The following is a 21,850-nucleotide window of genomic DNA, read 5'->3' on the forward strand; positions in this document are numbered from 1 at the left end:
GGGGGAGGAGCTAAATCATAGCTTGTCAGTGTTGGATTGTTAAAGCAAATTAATTTGTCAGTGGTGGCAGTCAGAGTGCAGACAACCTGTTAACATGTCTACTACGGCAGAGGACAGCTGTGGAGGTAACTTAACATATATGTTTTCAATTAAAAGTAGACACAAGTTGTGGACTACTGCGTGTGGAATTTTAAATGTTAGGAAAAAAAATGCAATGACTACATTTCCGATGTAAGTTGACTTCGGTTTAGTGAAGCTCTGTTTACTGTGTTTTACACAAGTGCTGACACGACTTTACTGCAAGTCTTATTTCTCTTCAGTCAGTCACGAAGTTAGTACAACATGTGAGGCAGATTTTTAATGTCATTAAACCACTCTGTGTCAGAATGTAATTGCTCTTTGTCTTACCTTTTCCAGGAAATGTTGCTAAAGACAGCAGAACAACAACAGACAGGGCGGGTGAGTGCTTTACACTAGGTTATATACTTATACTGTTTCTTAAGCTTGTGTACTATTATAAAATGTTCACATAGGAGAGGAGAAATGGTTTGCTATTATCAAATCAAAAGTGAAACAAATAGGGTAAAATTGTACCGAAATAAGTTTTTATTGTCAGTGATGCTAAAGTACAGCCAACTCAGATAGGGTGAGATTAATCATCAACTCAAACTTCCTTGATTATTACTTTGTATCATGTAGACAGGATATAATTTTTCAATATTCCCTGTCACCCTTTGTCATTTAGAAACGGATCAGCATGGAAATGTAAAGGTGCTTTTTTGGTTGGCGTGACAACTCAGGTATTGAAGATGTGACAGCCCAGCTAGCTAAATTGTTTTGTCTTGATCCAATATACATTCATGGCATGTTTATTAGGTATGACTAGCTAAAACGAATGCAGTTTAATACGACAGCCCTGCAATAAATCTTCCTTTCATGAAGCTTGTAATTTTCAGTTTTTGTTGAAGCTGTTTTAGAGAGGTGTTGATTAAATTGAATGGCCAATTGGGAGGCAGAGTGTGTGGTGCTGTTGAGTTGTATTGTGTTAAACTGAGAGGTGTTTCTAATATTTTGTTTTCCCAATATATATAAATGAGTGTACACTATATATTAGAAACAGCTCTCAGTGTACAGTGTCCAAAAGTTGAATCTGCACCTCTATGAAACCTCTAAGAAACTGAACATTATAACTTTCAGTAAAGCAGGATTTATTGTAGAACTGTAATAAACTGGCAACTGAGTGTATGAACAAACAAACACCACCAAAGTCAGATAATATACTCCAAGTTGTCAAACACCCTGAGCTGCTGCCTTTAGCACACAAACCTACATATCTATAGGGTGGGGTATGGAGGTGCCATTTTTGGCATCTGTTCTTTTAGCAGCCTTTGCCATCTTTCTCCACCTGTCACCCAGCTATTGAAGGCCGTGAGGACTCTAAGCTGATGGAACAATGGCTGCTTGACCCCGTACCAGCAGTAGTGGAGCAATTCATGCACCTGCAGTTGTACTGCTTAACAAAGAAGCAAAAGCCTGAAAATTTCAATCATCTGTATTTTTGGCAACTTTAAGTAGTTTAACTTTGAGTATTTTTGATATTAAAAAAAGCTGTAAATCCAGACTTTTCAGTGCATTATTGTTTAGTAATTATATTCTACATTATTTTGTGGGTTATTCATGTATGTGTTGTTTTTTATAGCATGCACAGAGAACCTAACAGAGACTGACGCCTTCATCAGAAGGTAAACTGTTTCTTCTTGTTTGTGTGGTGCAATCAGCTGAAAATTCTCACGCCCCCGGTTCAGTACGCCACCTAATATTGTCTTTGTTTCTGTGCTCTTTTTCATTATGAAACAGCTCTTTAGCTTTGGATCCTGCAGAAGAGTACAAGATGGACAACAAACGACGAGGCCTTGCACTCATCTTTAACCAGGAGCGCTTCTTCTGGCGCCTGGGGTTAAATGACAGGAATGGGACCAATGCCGACCGCTACAATTTGGAGAAAAGGTATCACTTCCCAGCCAGCTGCTGGAGAGGGAACACTGTATTTTGTGTGCTTAAGAACTTGTCTGTACTTGTTCAGTGATTTTCTGATTAAATCTTTCCTGTGGTAACCTTTTGTAAGAATTTCCCTTGTATTTCATTACATTCTGAACTTTTTATCACATCTCTTTTAGACTGAATGAGCTAAACTTCGAAGTGAAGACTTATGACAACTACAGACAGGAGGAAGTCTTAGATAAAATCAGCGAAGGTAAGCACATGCAGGATCATTACTGTAGTTTAAATTCTTATGTTTCTTTGTTGTCCTGTATATGCAAAGATAACATGTCCAACATGTGAGATGCTGTACTGTAGTACAGGCCACTTTTACTTGTTCAATAGCGAGTTTAACAAATATCTGATGTCCCACCAGCCGCAGAGGCCAACCATTCAGACGTCGACTGCTTTTTGCTCGTCTTCCTGAGCCACGGCGAGAATGATCACGTCTACACCTATGATGGCAAGATCAGCGTTCAGGATATCACATCCCTGTTCAAAGGAGACAAGTGCAAGAGCCTTGTGGGAAAGCCAAAGATCTTTATATTACAGGTACATACAAGCCAAAAAACAGTCAAATCCATCAGAATATGGGAACCTGCAGTAATAGCTGGGTTTTTTTTAATGCTTTACTTGGAAATCCATAGTTTTTAAAAAATGCAGTCAAAGTGAATGTGGCTGTATCCGTCTCTAGGCATGCCGCGGAGACAAGCATGATGATCCAGTGACTGCCTGTGATGCTGTGGACAGTGAGCTGAAGACGAATGAGGTGGTGGTGGACGCCAGTGCCGTACACACCCTCCCTGCTGGAGCTGATTTCATCATGTGCTACTCTGTGGCTGAAGGTGAGCCAGCCAGGATGTTTAAAACTCTTAATCTGCTGTTTTTGACACTTTATTTGATTCAGTTGATACTTTGAAGATGTAGCATTAATTCTACTTAGACACTAGAGTGAATTATTTAAGACATATAAGTCACTTTAAATGTCCTTTTTGCTGCTCAGTCAATAACTATCCTGTTGTTTGTTAAGGTTACTATTCCCACCGGGAGACCATAAACGGCTCCTGGTATGTCCAGGATCTGTGTGAGCTGCTTCAAAAGTATGGGGACTCCCTTGAATTCACAGAATTACTCACGCTGGTCAACAGGAAAGTGTCGATGAGAAGTGTTGGGAACAGTAATGACAAGAATGCCATTGGGAAGAAGCAAGTACCGTGCTTTGCTTCAATGCTCACCAAGAAACTGTACTTCCGCCCAAAAAAGTAACAGTTTCAGACCTCAGTCATAAAATGAGCTGGTTTTATATTAATGCCTGGGAAACAGGGTCTCCTCAAGGCAGATTTTAAAGAATTTTGCTGGGTTTTTTTTTCTTTTCTAGTCCTCTACTGTATGTTGCTCATGAACACTATTATTCACATATGCATTGAACAGTCAGCTAATTATCAGCCTTAGTATTTGCAGTGAAGGTAATGGTTATAAAATAACAGGAACAACTTGTATTCACATACACTACAGAAATATGAATATTCCTGGCGTCAGGCAATCACTTCATTCCTCCTCATGTCGAAATTGTGGTTTCATTTATCATGTAAAGTTTCTTCTGGAGAAACCAGATTCCTTGACTTGGTTTTTAAGATTTTTGCATCGGCATGACAAAGAATGAAGACAGGGAAAGTATCTGTGGCAGCAGTAAGGCAGAGGAGAAATCTGATTAGTGATCAGCTGCTAGTAAACAGTAAAACAGTATCTGATTTACTGGTTTGTCTAACCCATCTGAACCTTATTTATCACACTAATCTGGTTTCTTGTGTGAATGCAAACATACAGTAGACATTATAATGCAATCTAATACAACAGCCCAGCAATAATTCAAAGTTAGACCAGTACATTGGAGGGCCAATATTGGCTCATCATAGCTACATGCATGCATTGACATATGGGGGGGAAAAGGTAAAAGCATTTGAGGTATCTTAAAAACAGTGTCATAATAATTTGTCTAGCAATAATTTGTCTGGGTGGCTTATCACTTCACCTAAACAATTTTCTGGGGAAAACTTGAATGCATATATAAATTTATTTACCAATGTCTACCATAATTCTTTTATTTCCCCGATAACCGGTATGTCTGCAGAGGTCCAGTATCAGGGTGACTTCATATCCAATACTGACTATAGTGTGAACTTGTTTGTGACAGAAATGTGTTGACTCAAATCAAGGGTAATTTGAGTCCATGATTCATGGTCTCGTTGTATTGGATTGCATTATGTTTTGAAGGTGTTCCTGTTATTTTGTCCAACTCCTGTAGATCAGTACACATTTTGCACTCTCAGGAAATTGCTTTTAAACTGCAGGATTATTATGGACCACATTCTGTGTTAGCTACTTTTCTTAGCTTTTTGTCACATTTTTAGCTTTCTTGTTTAATCCAGTTTAAACTACTGTGGTACCACACAAATGTTGCCTTATCCTGCAGCTGACTTGATTATCTTAACAAGCCAAGAAGATGGAAGTAGTTGACGTTTCCAGTGGGCTTGCGCAGGGAAGCTTTCCTCAGACTTAACATTGTCTCTGAGGAAGCTGGAAATGTCAGGTAAGTCTGGTTTTCTTGACTGTAAAGTCAGTTGCAGGTCTACAAGCCAGACAAATACTTTACAACTTACTGTATCTTGCGAGGCAGGTGACAGAACAGCATGACAACCAGGTACTTCCAATGATTTTGTTCACATCGGGGTTTAAAACTTAATTATCTCTCTATAAGCACCAGTGATCAAGTAATGTCTGACATAACAGATTATCCAGGCATCTCATAAACATGCTGTTTGTCTTCAAGCTTGCTCCATCAAAAAGGGAATTCATGTTTGTGCTGTTCTTTGTGTTATAGGAGTTTACAGTACTAAAGTTTAATAATGCGTATGTTTGTACCCAAAATGGCAACAAACACCAGTGTGGAAAGTTCTTCAGGGAGAAGAGCTGTTTTTAAAACTGTACTGTGGACCCAAAACACTTCTAGCTGTGTCACATGATCTATGACTCAGGAAAAACAAAGCTACCAGCACACACTGATCCTGTATTGTTGTCGTCTTACTGTTGTGACTTTGTATAATAAAATCGGTGTGACATTTTAGTTACTGTTTTGCTCCCAATATAGTTGTTTTATAAAACGTGCCCTGAAATTGTTTACAAATCTCCATCCTCTAAAAGAACTCAGTTATTTATTTACCAGCAGTGAGAACAATCACAAGACCTTTGAGATTTTCATAAAAAGACATCAGGCAGACAGATGATTCTCCCACTGTTCGGGAAATACTTTTTATTTCAATAGTCTTCAGTGTTTATACTTTTCTCAACGATATAATTGGCATCATTATCAAGACTGTAAACAAAACACAGATGAGATATGGATTCCTAGTAAAAAGGCGCCATTATCAAAATAAAGCAGAAATATTGTTTTTGCTCTCAAGTGTGTACGTGTTGGTGACCATTGTTCATGGCTTTGGCTGGATCTGTTCAAGTGGTAGCTGAAATTGAGTTGGATCTCTCAGACGTCTCAGGTCCTCCTCCACCTGACAGAAAACACAGTCACACAGACCTCTTATTACCAACGATTAGTTCAGCAGGATTTCCAGAAGACAGTGGATCATAATTGTTAGAGTGTCTTGAAACAATGAATGCATTAGTACAATTTTCTTAAAGAATTTTTATTTAATTAGAACTTGCTTTCAGTCATGGTAGCGGTGTGGTTTAGGTGAGCCCCTGACATTTCCTTTAGCGCCAGCATGAGGTTTATATTTGTGGTTTTGAGGAAAATATCTCAACAACTACTGGATGGATTGCTATGACATTTAGCACACAAATTCATGTTGCCCTCAGGGTGAATTAGAATTAACTTTTCATCTAGTGCCATCATGAGGTCAGATTTTTAATTTGTCCAGTACTTTGTTTCATAACCAAATATCATTCATAACTAATGACATTCCCATCAGTCTCAGCAGTACTTTGTGTTTAGTCCTAATTAGCAAATGTTGGCATGTTAATACGCTAAACTACGATAACTAACATAATAAACATTGTCATAGTTAGCAAGTGTGTTATTTGATTTACATGCTGGCTAGTCGGTCACTGAAATTCTATCTTTCATTTTTGCTCTGACACTTATAGTAGTTCAATTTTAGCATATTTGCAGTTTACTTGTTATTCCTACAGTTTTATGTGTCCAAAACATGTTAATGACGTAGATTGTGACTCTTAAGTGCTAAAGATAAGTGCTAAGGATTTAGCTAATGTAAAAAATGAATCAATCAACAAACCTGAGTCAGTTCATCCTTGAGTTCATTGTATTTATTCACGTTGAATTTCTTCTTGCTGGCCCCCTTATAAAAGTAATGCAGGAACTGTCTGTCTTTAACATCTGGGTATATATAATCCTGAGGGAAAGAATAAAGTAGGATTGCTATTAATGTGGGGAGGAAAAACATCAGTACACATATGCATGACTTTGTGCTGTCAAAGGAATAGTTCAACATGTTGGGACATGCGCTAATTTTCTTTCTTTTGATGTCATATCGCTCTGTTAAATATGAAACCACGGCGAGCTAGCAGTTATCTTAGCATAAAGATGCTAAACAGGGGGAAACGGTTAGCCTTTGCTCTGTCCGTAGGTAACATAATCCACCTACCAGCACCTCTAAAGCTCACTAATTAACACGTAATTTCTAGTTTGATCCATACAATAACCAAAGTGCAAAATTGACTGTTGATTGTTGGATGACCCGCTCTACCACTAAGCCACAGCCACAATGTATAGACTTATACAAAAATATTCCCTCCCATCATCATTTATGACCCACTAGCAGTGTGTGGCGGTGTCTGTATCTGCAGAGACCCTGCCCTCTGCCTGTATTTTCTTAGCTTCTTCTTATTTTGCTGTGTTCGTGACGTTTCTGGGCGTCAACCTTTGGGCAGTGGTGTGTAGCCTCCAGTCAATAACAGCACGCAGGGTGTGAGGTCGGGACTCTGCTCAAAATACTTTCTGCAGGGTTGGGCAGAGGTGTGGGCATGTTTATTTGTGCTTTGCTGTGAAACAGTCAGAATCAATTAACTGTTTCACTGCTTTGTTCTCACTAACGCCGCTCCTTCTTGTCATTCACTCTCTTGCCCCCTCGACCACCGCTGCTCGCTCTCTCGCTAGCTCGTTGTGTCAGGAGGAGGGGCCAACTTTGAATCGTGTGCTTACAAACAGCAACCGACAAATCCTACCCATTCTACCTTTAATGGATGGACATGAGTGGTATCGATCTACATCTAACTCTCTGCAAAAAAGCAAATAACACTGATGCTTCCCAAAATGTCAAACTATTCCTTTATATTAAATCAGTTCAAGTCCACAACTGGAAATGAACAAAACTGACATTTTTGTCTCATGTCCCTGAGACTTGCCTGTTTGGTAAGGACATAATAGGCGAAGGCTCCAATGCTGGTGGCGTAGGTGATGAAGTAAGTGACGGGCTCCATGACGTCCCATGAATAGACCCACCAGGTGAGCCAGGCCAGAGCACCACCCTGCACAGATAACAGGGCCATGCCGGTCCAGATAACCCTGGAGGTGTGGAACTCTGCTGTATGGGACAGCTGTGTCTTCATCTGTCAGGCAATAATACAAGGAGGGACTGGTTACCAGCCAATTCGTAGAAGCCTGTCCAACAAAACTAACAGGACAGAAATGTCATCCATCACTTTCAAAACAGTACTAGAAATAGACCGTCGGGGGGATGTAACGAGGGAGGAAGAGAGGTTTAATGGCATACGGATGTTGAGACACATCTACTACCTTCTCCAGAGGTGACAACTCCTGTTTGAGGTGGTCCAGTCTGTCCAGCAGCTGCCTCTCTGTCAGCAGGTGGTGTTCAGGCAGGTGGAGTGCTGTGTGCAGCAGATGCACAACATGCTTCATGTCCTCCAGCCCCATGGCATGCTCACTGGACGTACACACTGCAACAGAGGGCACAACAAGGTGAATGAGGATGAGAAAAAGAGATGTGCAATGAGTCATTCCTGCAGAGATAATAACTGCTATTTATCAGTAGGCCGAAGTAAGACAAAATGAGGACCATTTATAAAATGTGGTTGTACCCTTTTCAGGAGAGCAGACATTATAAACTGCATCATTGATGACGAGCTGGAAGTCCTTCTCCAGCAGAGCGTCTATCAGCGTGGTGTTGGCTACACGCTCTCCATCTGTCAGAAGAGGACAAATGTCCAACTCAGTACTTTTATTGCAATCATATAACTTCATCTTTATAGCCCAGCAAAACAGACAAAAAAATGCATAAAAACATAATGATATGCTAGACAGATCACCCCTGCATTCACTACACAAACCTCAGATAAAAATCGCCTGAGAGAGAGAGAGTCAATAATTTACAGCCTAAAAAATGTTTTCTCATCACTCCAAAATGACAGTTCTTGTAAAGGAATGAGACACATGGGGAAAATAAGGAAGACCACAATGTTGTATAATAAAAATCTGTACACCTCAGTTGTAACATGTCCTATTTCCTGAAATGAGAGAAATGTGTCTAACAACCTGCCTCAGTTGGTGATTTCAGGATACTTTTCAGCAGCCTCTGAACAATGTGCTTGCATGTGTTGCATTTGGTGGTGTACATGGACAGAGCAATTGCTACAGTAAAAAGCACATTTTTCCAGTCTGGAGAATGTGAGTCGCACCCCGTACTAGCTATTCTTGTAATGGAGCAACAAGGATAGCTAAAATACTTGACTTCATTGTAACTGCCTGAGATATGTCAACATCATGTTATGTCATTTACAGTCGGCCAGTACATCACCTATTGCAGTGGTTACCAACCTGGGGTCAGAGCTAAGGGGCCACACGGTGATTAAAGGGAAGAGAAAGACAAAAGATATATTTCCGTTCTCTGTTGTTTTTTTAAACAACTTTTCTGCAATTTTCTTTTGTGAAATACTGGATACTTTTACTTCTTCAGGCCTCTATAATCCTTCAAAAAAATCACTCCTTGGTTGAATTGCTCATAACTCATTACAAAGTACTCCACAAATTTAGCACTGCACTCCTATAACTTTTCCGTACAATGGACAGTTTAATAAAAAAGCATAAAAATCAAAGCAGCAGAATAAAAGATAGTCTTTTTTATTCCACACATCCATCCTTGTTAAAGTCTGTTGCCTACATTACTCACAATGCAACTTGACCTCTGACAGTTTGGTCGTAGAGTTGGGTGTGTTTTGCTGGTAGCGGCTAATGTAGCCTCGAGCGGTAAGATCATTTCTTTCTAGCTCCACACCCCCACTTTTTTCCATTTTCAAACTTGTAGTCTTCAGTCACAACTGACGTTGCCCTAAGTGACATCACTTGAGGCAATTTATCAGACTTCACACAGTTCCCTTTGGTGCAACAAAAGGCTTTATACAGCTTTGTTCACATATGCATTAGTACTCCCCAAGACCTGTAAACAGACTTTGATGTGTAAAATTCAAGTTCCCCTTTAAGACCATAGCCTGTGTTGAAGTAGACATTGCTTGATTTTAAGGGCTCACAAGCTAAAAAGATTGGAAACCTCTGACCGATTGTATTACAAATTAGCCCAGTTATTAGCAATGCAAGGTACATTTCCCATAACTGTTTTGAAAAAACAAACTACAATGAAACTACTACTCAGAGCGGATTAACCTTTTAAAGCCTTCAGGGTGGATGTTAAGGAAATATAGCAACAGTGTTGAAAATTAGTTAATGGTTTGTGAAATGATATTCTGCTGGCATCGTGCCAAACTACTCTGTGCTGCTCTACAGCTTTCACTCCTAATAACCTGCCAAACCACTTCGCAACAAAAATGGTTAAACCAGACTGACTAAACGCCAAGAATGTGATGGCTCTGGTTTTTGCATAAAAACCTACCCTTGCAGTAAATGGAGGCAGTGGCTCCGGGGTCCTCTCTCTGCAGATCTGTGATCAGGTCTCCTACATTCATCAGCATGGGTCGGAGGAAGAACAGACACTTCTCATTCCTGGAGGGCAGCGGGACCTCCAGAACCAAACGGCCATATTTGTACTTCAAAGACACATCTGCAACACAATGACGGGGGGACATCTGCTTTCAGAGGGTTGAGCTTGCACTTTTATGCTATATGTCTTGTGCACAGATCATCAAGTCATGCTGACACATTTAATTAGCAGGAGAGATTCTAAAGTCACAAACAGGGTGGCAGCCATGATGTGACATACAGCAATTTATCATGTGGATGTAGTAACTGTATATTACCACTGGAGGGTGGGAGTGTACTGTAGAAAATAGCTTGACAATTTCCAAGTAGAGGAAGCCTCTGTTGAACCTGAAAAAGGAAAGAGAAAGAGAAAGAAAAAGAAAGAAAAAGAAAAAGAGCATTACCAGCTTATTCACTTTGTTCTTTGTACTCAAAAGTACATCCCGCCCTTGGTAAACTCATATCATATCAGCTGACACTGGAGAGTAAACAGATCCACAGCATCCTGAAAAGAAGGATCTGAAAAAAGATCCACACAACAACAGTCTGCCAACAACCACATCAATTAAGTTTTCTGGGCTTTGGCTTTGCTCTGAGAGTGCTTTTAAGCTAATATGAATTTCTTCTCTGACAATCGCTGGCTTTTGAACTGCTTTTCTAAATGGTGTGTAATCTGACAAGCTGATAGTACAGATTCTTCTGACTCAACCAGCTCCTTTTTGCTGATGCACAACTTTTCATTAAGTTAATTAAATTTTAGGCTGTGGCCTTTATTGCTTGATGAAATGCCAGTGTGTCAATACAAAGTACTGTCACTCTGCAAGGCTCCAGTCCCTCCCACACTCCTGATAATACAGAGGGCATCCATGAGAAACAGCTCATTATTCTAGTCAGCAGGAGTACTTCTCTGTCCTGTACTTCACATTCTCTGGGTGTAGTCTTTTTAGTTTACATGCAAACTCATATTTCTACTCAATATTTAAAGCTGCTGGGATGTGCCACAAAGCAGCAATTTTAGCATGATGCCACAAACACAAAGAACTTTACTGTGGACAGTCAGCTTAAAATCACCATGTGATGATTCATGATATTATGTCCTCCAGTTTCCTACTAAAAGCCCTGAACACTAGCTTCCTGGCGTTAAAACTCTTGGGCCTTTTGAACCTCAAAAACAGAATCCATCCACAGTATTTCCTATTTAGATGAGAGTCAGAGGGGTCCCAGTTAAATACATCTTTGTCCAACTGACATCTAGGGATGTGGCACCGACTCTCTCCCACCCTTTTGTCCTCCAGTTTGTTCAATCAATATCACATTAAAGAGGAACAAGGGAGCCATCCAGTTCCATGGGCTGAGAAAGCAAACAAGCCAGAGGCCAAATGTGCAGAAGTCCCTAACGCTCCACTCGTTAGGAGATGGGGCTTTAACAAACATTCATATACATGCAATGAGTAACTGTCCACATGACCAGAGGTAACATGAACCATGAAGACAACATAACATAATACAGTGGCTAGAACCAGAGGGTGAAACAGAAAGAAACATTATAAAGGCAACTTGAAAAAGCTTTTGCTATCTGGACGTTACATACAAATTTTGAACTACAAGTGTTTGTTTGCTGATGAAGTGGTGCACCACACTGTGAAGGAATACGTGATTTTATAAATACTCTATGTCCCAAAAAGAGCCAAACAAAGTGATTCCAGTGAGACAAGATTTAGCTGTTCAGCTTGTGCGTGATCTCCAGATGTTATTACACAGTTGAAAGCTGTCACAGATCTTTACCACCCACGCATCAGCACACCAGCTCTCCATGGACTAAGGGAAAAAGTATATTATATATATATTCTCTTTAATACCAGTGAAACATGCCATCCAAATAGATCTAATCACACAAGCAAAACAATAAAAGTTAACTTTAAAGAAGCATAGGGTTAACAAGGGCTAATGACTTTACTCTGTTTTAAAAGATGAAGAGGTGATGCAAACAGTGCATATAAAGTGAGTCATATGGATAAAATTCTCTATCCCTGTGTATGTGTAATTTTATATTTTGATATAGTAAATCTTCTGGAAAATGAATTAGGAAACTGTTTATGGACCATTCATGGCTAATAGAGCAAATTAAATACCTGACATTTCAGGTAAAAACAAACAAGCAAACAAAAAACATACTGCCATAAAGCAGTCCCACTTATTGATTTGCAACATTGGCTACAATGGCCTTATACAGTGTTTCCCAACCTGGGGGTCTGGAAAATATGTTTTTCTTAAATAAAATATTTTTTCTGACGTTTCTCTAATTTTTGCCTTTTCTTATGAAATATTATATACTTAAGGTCTCTAAAAATCTTTCAAATATAACAATCCGAGAAGGAAAAATCATTCTTTGGTTGAATAGCTCACTACTTATGTTCACATTAACCTGTAACAAGGGGTTGCAAGTAGACATTGCTTTGTTTTAAGAGGTCACAGGCCAAAAAGGTTGGGAACCTCTGGCCTATTACAACCAGAGAAATGAAAGGGATAGCTGCCACGGTATAAATAGTATAGATAAATCTCTGACAGTTGACAAATTTGTAATATCTCACTGTCATAACGCTCATCCGTAGTACAGTTGTACATAACCATGCTGTCCCTGAAACTTGAAGTCTAGTTATTCTGTGACTCCTCATAGTTAACCTCAGACAGCAAACACATTACCAGTATGTTAAACAGCCTGGAACAGCATTTTATAAGCCACCCCTTCTGCCGCAGCCATAGCGCTTCATTAACCTGAGTGGTGCAGGTGCTGACTGCCAAAACATAAAGTAGGTGCATGACAATAAAATGCCTATACCATGTCATTCTCATTAGCAAACACTTCATGTCAAAAGAGTTCAACAGGGGAGTGTTTGAGCTCACACTGGTGAAAACAGCAGATCTGGAGCCAAGCATCAAGGGCAAGACTAGACTATTTATCTCTTTACTGTGTGTGTGTGTGTGTGTGTGAGATCACTGACCAGATTTAATTCAGCAGCTGACTGACTCCAGGCAGTTTATATGCTATGTGCACACATACCAGTCCCATTCTAAATCAACAGAACGTGGCTACTGTGCCAGATAATGCAGCTTGAGAGCTGTGTGATGAATAATAGTCCATTACCAAAGCCATGCTCCTTGCCCTGTATTATTACAGTCTGTAGCACACAGAATTATAAATACTGGCCCTTTTAGTTCTCTCATCTACATGTGGAAGTTACACATGCTCTTAGACAGCAGTGCAATAACATTAAAGAACAATTTGGCAAGAGTATGTTATATATTTATAGCAAACACAATCTATATACACACAATCTATACTCTATAATACTCCTCCTTAAGGGGAGGAGTATTATAGGACAGATAATGCCTAAAGTTGAGGTTTTCTAACAGACTTAAAAAGCAGCGGATGAGCCCCCTGGCTTCATTACACTCAATGACAGACACATAAGGAGCGACTGCAATAATGCTTTTTATGTGCCTTGTGCGGATAATCTGACTGCTGCTGTAAATGCCTAGAACACATTGGCCAACAATACAGAGAATCCTTTGGTATTAACAGAGATAAGATAAGACAGAACAGAGAGGCTGTTCACTGCAGAACCAATGGGTCCAGCTCCACCTCTAGGTCCAGCCGCACCCCAAGGCCTTGGAGGCCAGTTTGAAGACAGGGAATACAGTACCGAGGTGATATACGGAGTTTCCTGTTGGACAGAAAGCTATTCTTGTTGCTAAAGTAGTTAACCGCTAACTGCTGCTAACTTTAGTGTTGTTAGCTCAGTTAGCCAGGCTTACTCAGCTAAGGGCACTACAGTTAGAAGCAGTTAAACTCCGTAAATCGCCTTGGCACCGTATTCCCTGTTGGTCCTGGAGGCTGTGTTTGATTGCCCGCTAACGACAGCTACAGCAGTTAGCGGTTAGCTACTTTAGCAAGAAGTAAATCTATCGGTCCATCAGGAAACTCTGTAAATCACAGAGTTGAAGTTGAGCAGCCGTAGGACATCGGAGGGAAAACTAGAAAATATTTTCTCCATAAAATATGATCCAGTTTCACTGAAATCAGTGAATAGTTAAATATAGTATAGTTATAAAGTGGTGCTTTTGTACAGTGATCAATGAGGCCCAAACTACTGTATATCTTTTTTCCCAGGGTGGCAAAGGCATGACCTGCCCTACTCTGCCTCTGATTGGCTTACCCTGATATTCTTACCCTAACCTTAACCAATTTCATGGAGTTTCGCTATGTCCAGAGAGGTGGAGCTGAACTAGGTCCAGATTTTAGTCAAGCACCACCCATTTGGCTCTGCAGTGAGCACCACTTGACTTTATTTATCCCGAGGGAAATTGTTGCAGTACAAAGTAGGAAAGAGTGCAAATATAAAATATCAATAAAAAGGTACAAGTATATAAATATCCATAAACAAATATCCAAAATCCTAAAATACACAATGCCAAAAATATAAACAAGGTTAAGGGTAAGGATCATAAGTTGCTCATATTATCAAGTTTCTTCTTGGTGAGTTTCATAAAGATATGTATGAGAAGTGACATATAGCTATGTACTGTATGTACAATATCAAATCTCAAGTACAGGTAAGTGTATGGTTAACTCAAAATGTTTAATGATTATGTCCATGATACTGCAGCTCTGTGAGGCTGTTTTTATCTAGGCAAAGTGGTGCTTTGAGCTAAATGCTAACGTTTTCATGCTAACATGCTCACAATTACAGTCAACAAACTGGTGTTTAGCAGATAATGTTATAAGTGTTCTGTTAGCGTGTTAGCATGCTAACATTTGCTAATTAGCATTAAACACAAAGTACATCTAAGCTAATTTTTGGTCATAAACCAAAGTACTAGACAAATTAAATTGTTTACCTAATAATGGCGCTAGTAGAAAATTCAGGGAATCACCAAACCACCAAAGTTATGTCAATTCGTCCTCTTGGAACATGAATGTCTGTCATGGCAATTGTTGTCAAGATATTTCACTCAAAACCAAAAATGTCAACCTCATGGTGACATTAGAAGAAAAGTCAGGGGATCACAAAAGTCATTTGGCTTATTCCTCTGCATACCATCTCAATGTCTGTACAGAATTTCATGGCCATCCGTCCAAAGCTTATTGAAATATTTCAGTCTGGGCTAAAGTGTTGGACTGACCAAGAGCCCTGCTGCTAACAAAGCTAGAAATAGCATAGTAGGTAGGCTAAATCAAAGGAAAAATATTGTTAATCATGTATCACTTTCTATTGCTAATTAATTGCCATAACACTTATTAACGCAGGCACTGACCAAGATTAGTTGAGATAAAATCTAGAAAAATGAATGAACTGGTTCATAGTTTATGCAATATGGCAGATTTTGAAGAAAAAAAGCTGATGTCAGTGACATTGACACTATTACATGACTTACATTCATGTGAATTTAAGATATATCCAGGTCATACACCCTTTTGCTGTGAATCCATCCATCCATTTTCTACCGCTTGGTCCCGTTAGGGGTCGCGGGTGACTGGAGCCTATCCCAGTGACTTTGGGCCTTAGGCAGGGTATACCCTGGACAGTGGCCAACTCGTCGCAGGGCTAACACAGACACAGACAAGGACAGACAACCATTCACTCTCACATTCATTCAATACAGGCAATTTAGAGTTATCAATTAACCTACACATGCACGTCTTTGGACGGTGGGAGGAAGCCGGAGAACCCGGAGAGAACCCACGGTAACACGGGGAGGACATGCAGACTCCACCCAGAGAGATTGCGATGTTGGTCTGGTCCGGGAATCGATCCCACGATCTCCTTATTGGGAGGCAGGAGCTTTAGCCGCTCTGCCACCGTGCACTTTGCTGTGAATTTTAACTGTAATTCTTTTTGCATGCTGATTACTTATTTGTACTTATCGTATATCTTACCTGTATGATAGTGTGATTTGCTTAGTACTTCTATACCTTCTATTCTCAAGTGTGCATCGACGTGATAGGGTGCAGCTGTAACGAAAGAGTTTCCCTTTGGGGATCAATAAAGTATGTCTGATTCTGATTAGTCAACATTTTTTACCTGTTTAGACATGTAAGATGTGAAGTAGACAGAGATTACAACCCTTGCACCCAAACGCAAGAAAGATCAGCTGGTGTGTTGAAGGGCTACCACTTACTGGAGTAGACACACCCATAGATTATTAAACACATAAATGGCTGTAACAGACTCCAGACTGTACTGCCTGAACAAGCCCATACACAGCAAACACACAAGTAACAAGCAATCGCGCTCATGCCATGTCACAAGACGCACATACATCCTGCAGAAAGGAGTGGGCTCTTCTACTACACATGATGACTAACGTCACCATTGGCTTCTCAACTGAACATTTGTCTGCTTATCAAAACAAAACACACTTCCTAATTACAACTAATCAATATTTAGAGTGCAGGGTGGTTACTGTCTATCCATTGTCCTTCACACATTTCGGGAGTCAAATTGGAGCTGGAGGGAACAATGCTGCACACCTTCTTCTCATCGCCAAATAATTTCCTCCAACTGTTCTTTCTCAAAGCAATCAGCTGAAGGTATATTTACCCCTTGAGCTAAGCGTTTCTTATTTATGCCATGCCAACAGGGATAAGACGGGTAGTGAAAACCAAGCAATATGGTGACAAACTGCCATGTCCCTCCTCTGCAGAGAAGCAGGCTGGGGCTTGAGCAATGAACAGGGCTATCATGGTGACAAGCAGCCTCATTTTCCCTGCAGTCTCCCAGCAGGCGTTCCATTATGAATCCTGTCACAACTGAGGTATGACCCGTTGCATCTAGACTTCCTAAAGGTATCTCCTCCCACTCTCATCAAGGGTTTGATACCACTGAGCAAAGGGAAAGTGACTTTTCTCCATACACACGTGATCATAACGTGATGACTTACAGTATCTAGCAGGCATGACTTGAAGCAGGAAGAAAGGATTTTAGGCCGTTTATCACTCTCACACAATTAGGAAATTGTGTGAGAGTGATAAACGGCCTAAAAACGAAGGCTGCCAAGACAAGAAAAATGATGCCCTGTTGTCATTATGACTAAGAACAGCCAGCACAGTACCATGAAAATGATTTGCATTGAAGCATTTGTCTTCTGTTATCCAGTTAATGATCCAGTCAGGTTAGAAGGACAAAGACGAAATACAATGCAATGCAGATGACTGCAGTACAACGACATGAAGGTAGTGGAAAGACAAGGTTTGTGTTTGTACAGCACCCATAAATGTTTGGTAACAGTGAAAAACTGTAAAACAAAATGAAAAATAATAATTCATTGAGGGCTAAAAAAACATGGAAAACATGGATACACAGTATTACTCCAAATCAAAAGCCAGATGTAATTTACTTAAAGCATGCTGGGTATGGGAAGGTCGCCTTTAGTCAAGCAGGTCAAACAAGCAGGGCCTTTAAGTTCCTGACAGCTTCCCAAATAGTTATTCCACAGCTCTTTACCTTGCAGCCTAGCATAACACAATGGAGGATCTGAATACTGGAAAGAGAGGGACAAAAAGCAGGAGACTGATTTAGGAATTCATGTGGTGTTTGCAAAGGCCCACTGCAGTCAAATTTAAAATGGAGCAAAAACCAACTTCCCTCCCTGAATTAAAATTCAAAGCTGCCACAAAAACTTTGCATTTGCCAACTTAAGTGAGTCATATTTCCCCTTTGGTCACACAAAGCCAAGCAATGCATCATCACAGGGTCGTCACTCCAGGACAAGACTTGCACTCAGTGGATAACTAAAATAAAGTTTGTTGGATTAAAACTACCTTAAACTTACTTAAAAAACTCTTACTAAGCTAAGTCTCAGCTTAGCGTTAGCAAAGGAAATTAATTCACTTGTGCTGTTTCACTGTTACGATTCTCTGGGATTCCTTTGTCCAATGAACACACTTCAAACTTTCAGTATAGTTAGTTTAGAGTATGTAGTATATATAGTTCTATAAACCTTAACAGGTTTGTTATGGGATTGTTATCACAAAACCTTACCTCAATGGAGTCATCATTATCACGCCCATTGTTGTAACTTAAGCCTAATTAAGGATTCAATGACACCTTAGTGATCTTACATACTGTATGTCCAGCATGTGTTGTTGACAAGACAGACCACAGACAACAACATTAAGTGACTTATTTATGTATATATTTTAACTACAAGGATGATACACTGAATATTATTGTCTATGCGCATTTCTACAAGGAATCAATAATGACTTGGCTCAAGCAAATTGCAAGTCTGAGCTTTAAAGCCTGTGCCAGACAAAAGATATTCAAATATCTCTAGGTGACTAGTGATGCACAGAAAACACATTTAACTTTTATAATACATTTTAAGTGTTGCATGAGAAAGACTAAAAACTAAGACCCCATTTACACCTGGTATTACCTTGCAATCTGAATAGGGTTATTCCAAAAAAGGACAGAGGCATATTTGCTGTTTCAAGGTTTACTTTAAAACCATTATCAGGAGCAGGAAGACGTGTAAGGAACCAATAGCTGATAAATACAACTTGTACCAGCTGATTGCTGAGTTGCATCAGTTAAGCTGATGATGTCACAGGCCTAAACAGTTTGTATGATAGAAAATCAACGCATATTAAACACCCAGTGTTTTAAACATGATCACACTTATGTGTTCTAAATATCAGAACATCTCCTAATATCTTGTTATGTTTAATGATACTTAATCAGAGGCCATTGCATTTACATCTGGTACTAATAAGTGTTCTTATTATCTCAATATGCAATTTGTAGATTGACTTGCAGATCTATGCAAATTAGGTAAGTAGGACTGGTTGAGTTGTCAACAAACATGCTGCTGTATTAACTCTACTTATTTTTCATTTGCAGAGGAAGAGCTTGTCTGTGGCTTTTTGCCAGTCCTGCTTGAGACAGGAGGAAGAGGCTGAGTTAGGTACCTTTCCACTTGTTGGGCAGATTTTTTGTTTAAGAACGTGGTTGTAAAGTAGTCAAGGGGTGAAACTTTATTGATTGCATTTACACCTGGCTCAGATCTGACTACACTGCGAGCCAGACCACCTCCAGATGTTTTGTATCATGCATTTTCCCTGATTCAGATTAGATATCCAGATACAGATTGCATTTTCCAGGATTTCAGTCCTATTGTATTCCTGTGGATTCTGCCCTAATAAAGAACAGCCTCTGTGCCAGGCGTGGCCAGGCTTGACACCAAGAAACAGGTAGTCAGGCTTGCTGGAATGAAATGAAGGCTGGTTTGCAATCACACCCACAGTCAAATGAAGTGATCCAGTGCAAAGGTTCAGTATGTTGGATTATATTTAATCAGCTAAGCACAAAGACTAGGAGCAGAGGGGGCTGCTACAAAAAACTGCCACAAAAAATGCACCTTTCAACAACTCCAGAGCTGTCTTTAATCACATGTTGAGTCTACTTAGTTAGCCGGAGCACATCCAGAACAAACTCAGTATCACTTATTTGCATTGAATGCACACTCCTGCCCTGCTTAGTAGTCTTTCAAGCTCCATCATATTATGTTTACCTGTACAGCATTGCAGTACTGACTGTAGAAAAGAAACAAATTATCTGACAGCACTTAGACATAGAAGCCAAACTCCCTAAAGCTTCTCTCATAAAAGTGGAAGTGTCTGCCTTGATAATATTTTCCCAGTAGCAAACTTTCGCTGAGGGCAGTAAAAAGGTAACAGCAGATGTTAGAGAATTGTTAGAGGTTTTATCTCCTGTGGACTCTTAGTGGATGGTGGCTCATTTTACTATTTTTAAAGGAAATGTGACATAAATGACACTTTCCCTAACCACAAGAAAATGTATCTCAGGTCTGAACAGTGCGCGCTGCCGGCTGCTCACACAGCTCAATACTCAATTCATGTCCGACTACAGTTGTAGCAGTTATAGCTGCTGTTACACCGGGGTATAGAACCAATGAAACATCCTGGTGGCCTAGGGGTTAAAGATGCTGACCCTGTAATTTCAGGGACCCTTGTTGCATGTTTTAAAGCAGACTAAATACACTGCTTCTGCTGTATTTTCAGAGCTTCAAAGAGGGCGATAGGACAACATGAAAAGAAAGAGTGACCTTAACCATATTTTGGTGAAAATATGACTTGTTTGGAACATACTGAGCATGCCGATGAGTAAGATGAGGTCTAAATGGTGTTTGCTGTAGGAACACTTCACATTTTAAAAGAGGAAAGCTGCAGCTCTGATTTTATATATGATTCAATCTAAAATAGAACTCTTCTTAGTCATTATTTCATGCAGGGAGTGACTCATGACAGATTGCCCATCTAAAGGAAACAATGGGTTTTTCTTCAATCCCACAAACTGTATGTCAATATTCACTCAGTATGGAGACTATCATGGCGTTTAGCAATACAGTATGCTGTTCTCCCTGCACTGGCCGAGACTTGAGACTTGCTCACGACTAAACTATGCTACTATGGCTCGGACATGATGACCAGTGATGAATTATATATACAGACAAGCACGTGATGATGCACAATACTTTCATATGATACAATAAGACATCGACCTTTATGCTTAACATACTGTAAGTTAGACTGCAGAGTATAGCAATGTTAGTGATGTCTCTTGGGATGGTGTGGGGCAACCCAAGTCTTCACTTAAAGTTTAGAAGTATATTTAGCAACCTAATCATGGTCTCTTTCTCCAAATGGGTGACTAAACAGCGTCCTCATAGGAGTAATTGAGTAAGCACTGCTTTAGTGATGAGATAATGTACAGTAAATATCATTCACACATACTTTTCAAGGCTTGATCAGTCATGTAGACATGTTTAGACTGTCTAAACCCCTGTAGAGCTAGGTAATGTACTTGAATAATTTATTTGTTGTTCTGTATTGTCCTAAATGAAAATTACAGGGCACAGAAATAGAGAGCAGATAGATAGTGACAGACAAAGGCAGAAAAAGGGAATGTGAGAAATTAATTATATTGAGGACCTCTCTAGCGTTTAGCTACGAGTAAAAACAAACCAACATCTGATTTTAGACTGTCAAGAAACTTGGCCTGATGTTACAAAAAATAAAGAGTTGGAAAAACGAAATCCCCTTTTGTACAGTGCCCTCAAATGACTTAAGTTAGCTATTCTAAGCGACCACAGTTTACCAAAGTACACTGGGTTGTGTTCAAAAAGCAGGAAACCAGTTTATCAACCACAACCCAGCAGACTCAAACGGTTGTACGGTTGTGTAACGTTAGCAAACCTACGACGAATTACATAAAATGGCTAAATTATTAATTTACCTGGTGCAGAAATGTAACCGGACGAGTAGTTTTGAGACCGTAGTGAAGAGGGTGAATACTTCCAAAAAGTCTTGCCGTAACTTTGCCGACCATTCGCACCGCAGCCATCGTCAGCCGTTAACCGTGTTAGCTATGCTGTTGGGTCATACCGGGTAGAGATACTTCCACAATATGTGCCTCGGAGCCCGGTTTACCAGTTGAAAACGGACCGCAGTCTGTGTAAATAACAACAGATGAGATGATAGCTATGGGACAGTCAGTGGGAGGCACAGCCAGCCTGAACTGCATACCATTTCCTCCTAACAGCAGATGCCGTCCGGGCCAGACTTCGCTTCCTTTTTCGCCTTTTTTTCTCGTTGGTCTGTTTCGCATGAATCAGCCAGCAGGGAAGTTGGAGCAACTGAACGTAACGTCCCGTCCCAACCCAAGTGAACGTAAGATGACATTGCATCCAAAGCACCACACCCCCTGA

The 21,850-nt window shown here is 40.0% G+C and overlaps 2 protein-coding genes across 4 annotated transcripts; one reads left to right on the forward strand and one right to left on the reverse strand.

Moving 5' to 3' along the window:
• Positions 1-12: 12 nt before the first annotated feature.
• Positions 13-5,164, forward strand: LOC122873225 (caspase-6-like). 2 transcript variants are annotated; one of them, XM_044189657.1, is made up of 9 exons: positions 39-125; positions 418-459; positions 746-800; positions 1,700-1,742; positions 1,858-2,007; positions 2,178-2,254; positions 2,417-2,592; positions 2,735-2,885; positions 3,071-5,164. In XM_044189657.1, the coding sequence occupies exons 5-9, from the start codon at positions 1,892-1,894 to the stop codon at positions 3,304-3,306; spliced, it is 756 nt and encodes a 251-aa protein (XP_044045592.1). In that variant the 5' UTR covers positions 39-125; positions 418-459; positions 746-800; positions 1,700-1,742; positions 1,858-1,891; the 3' UTR covers positions 3,307-5,164. The 2 variants fall into 2 exon arrangements, with proteins under 2 accessions (XP_044045591.1, XP_044045592.1); XM_044189656.1 differs by lacking the exon at positions 746-800 and having other exon boundaries at positions 13-125.
• A 155-nt stretch (positions 5,165-5,319) lies between these two features.
• On the reverse strand, positions 5,320-21,787 carry LOC122873223 (calcium uniporter protein, mitochondrial-like). 2 transcript variants are annotated; one of them, XM_044189655.1, is made up of 8 exons: positions 21,669-21,787; positions 10,339-10,408; positions 9,975-10,142; positions 8,170-8,274; positions 7,868-8,028; positions 7,477-7,680; positions 6,348-6,464; positions 5,320-5,603 (listed from the first exon to the last, which is right to left on the reverse strand). In XM_044189655.1, the coding sequence occupies exons 1-8, from the start codon at positions 21,669-21,671 to the stop codon at positions 5,526-5,528; spliced, it is 906 nt and encodes a 301-aa protein (XP_044045590.1). In that variant the 5' UTR covers positions 21,672-21,787; the 3' UTR covers positions 5,320-5,525. The 2 variants fall into 2 exon arrangements, with proteins under 2 accessions (XP_044045590.1, XP_044045589.1); XM_044189654.1 differs by having other exon boundaries at positions 21,379-21,736.
• Between the last annotated feature and the right edge of the window lie 63 nt (positions 21,788-21,850).

Source organism: Siniperca chuatsi, linkage group LG3, assembly GCF_020085105.1.
Source record: "Siniperca chuatsi isolate FFG_IHB_CAS linkage group LG3, ASM2008510v1, whole genome shotgun sequence".
Lineage (NCBI taxonomy): Eukaryota > Metazoa > Chordata > Actinopteri > Centrarchiformes > Sinipercidae > Siniperca > Siniperca chuatsi.

Excerpts from the sequence above, each read along its gene's own strand:
- LOC122873225 (XM_044189656.1), top strand. The coding sequence starts at position 95 with ATGTCTACTACGGCAGAGGACAGCTGTGGAG. Across the intron at positions 126-417 it reads GGCAGAGGACAGCTGTGGAG|GAAATGTTGCTAAAGACAGC; the intron begins GTAACTTAACAT and ends TACCTTTTCCAG. Across the intron at positions 2,593-2,734 it reads CAAAGATCTTTATATTACAG|GCATGCCGCGGAGACAAGCA; the intron begins GTACATACAAGC and ends ATCCGTCTCTAG.
- LOC122873223 (XM_044189654.1), bottom strand. The coding sequence starts at position 21,486 with ATGGCTGCGGTGCGAATGGTCGGCAAAGTTACGGCAAGACTTTTTGGA. Across the intron at positions 10,409-21,378 it reads CGGTTACATTTCTGCACCAG|GTTCAACAGAGGCTTCCTCT; the intron begins GTAAATTAATAA and ends TTCCTTTTTCAG. Across the intron at positions 10,143-10,338 it reads TACACTCCCACCCTCCAGTG|ATGTGTCTTTGAAGTACAAA; the intron begins GTAATATACAGT and ends ATTGTGTTGCAG.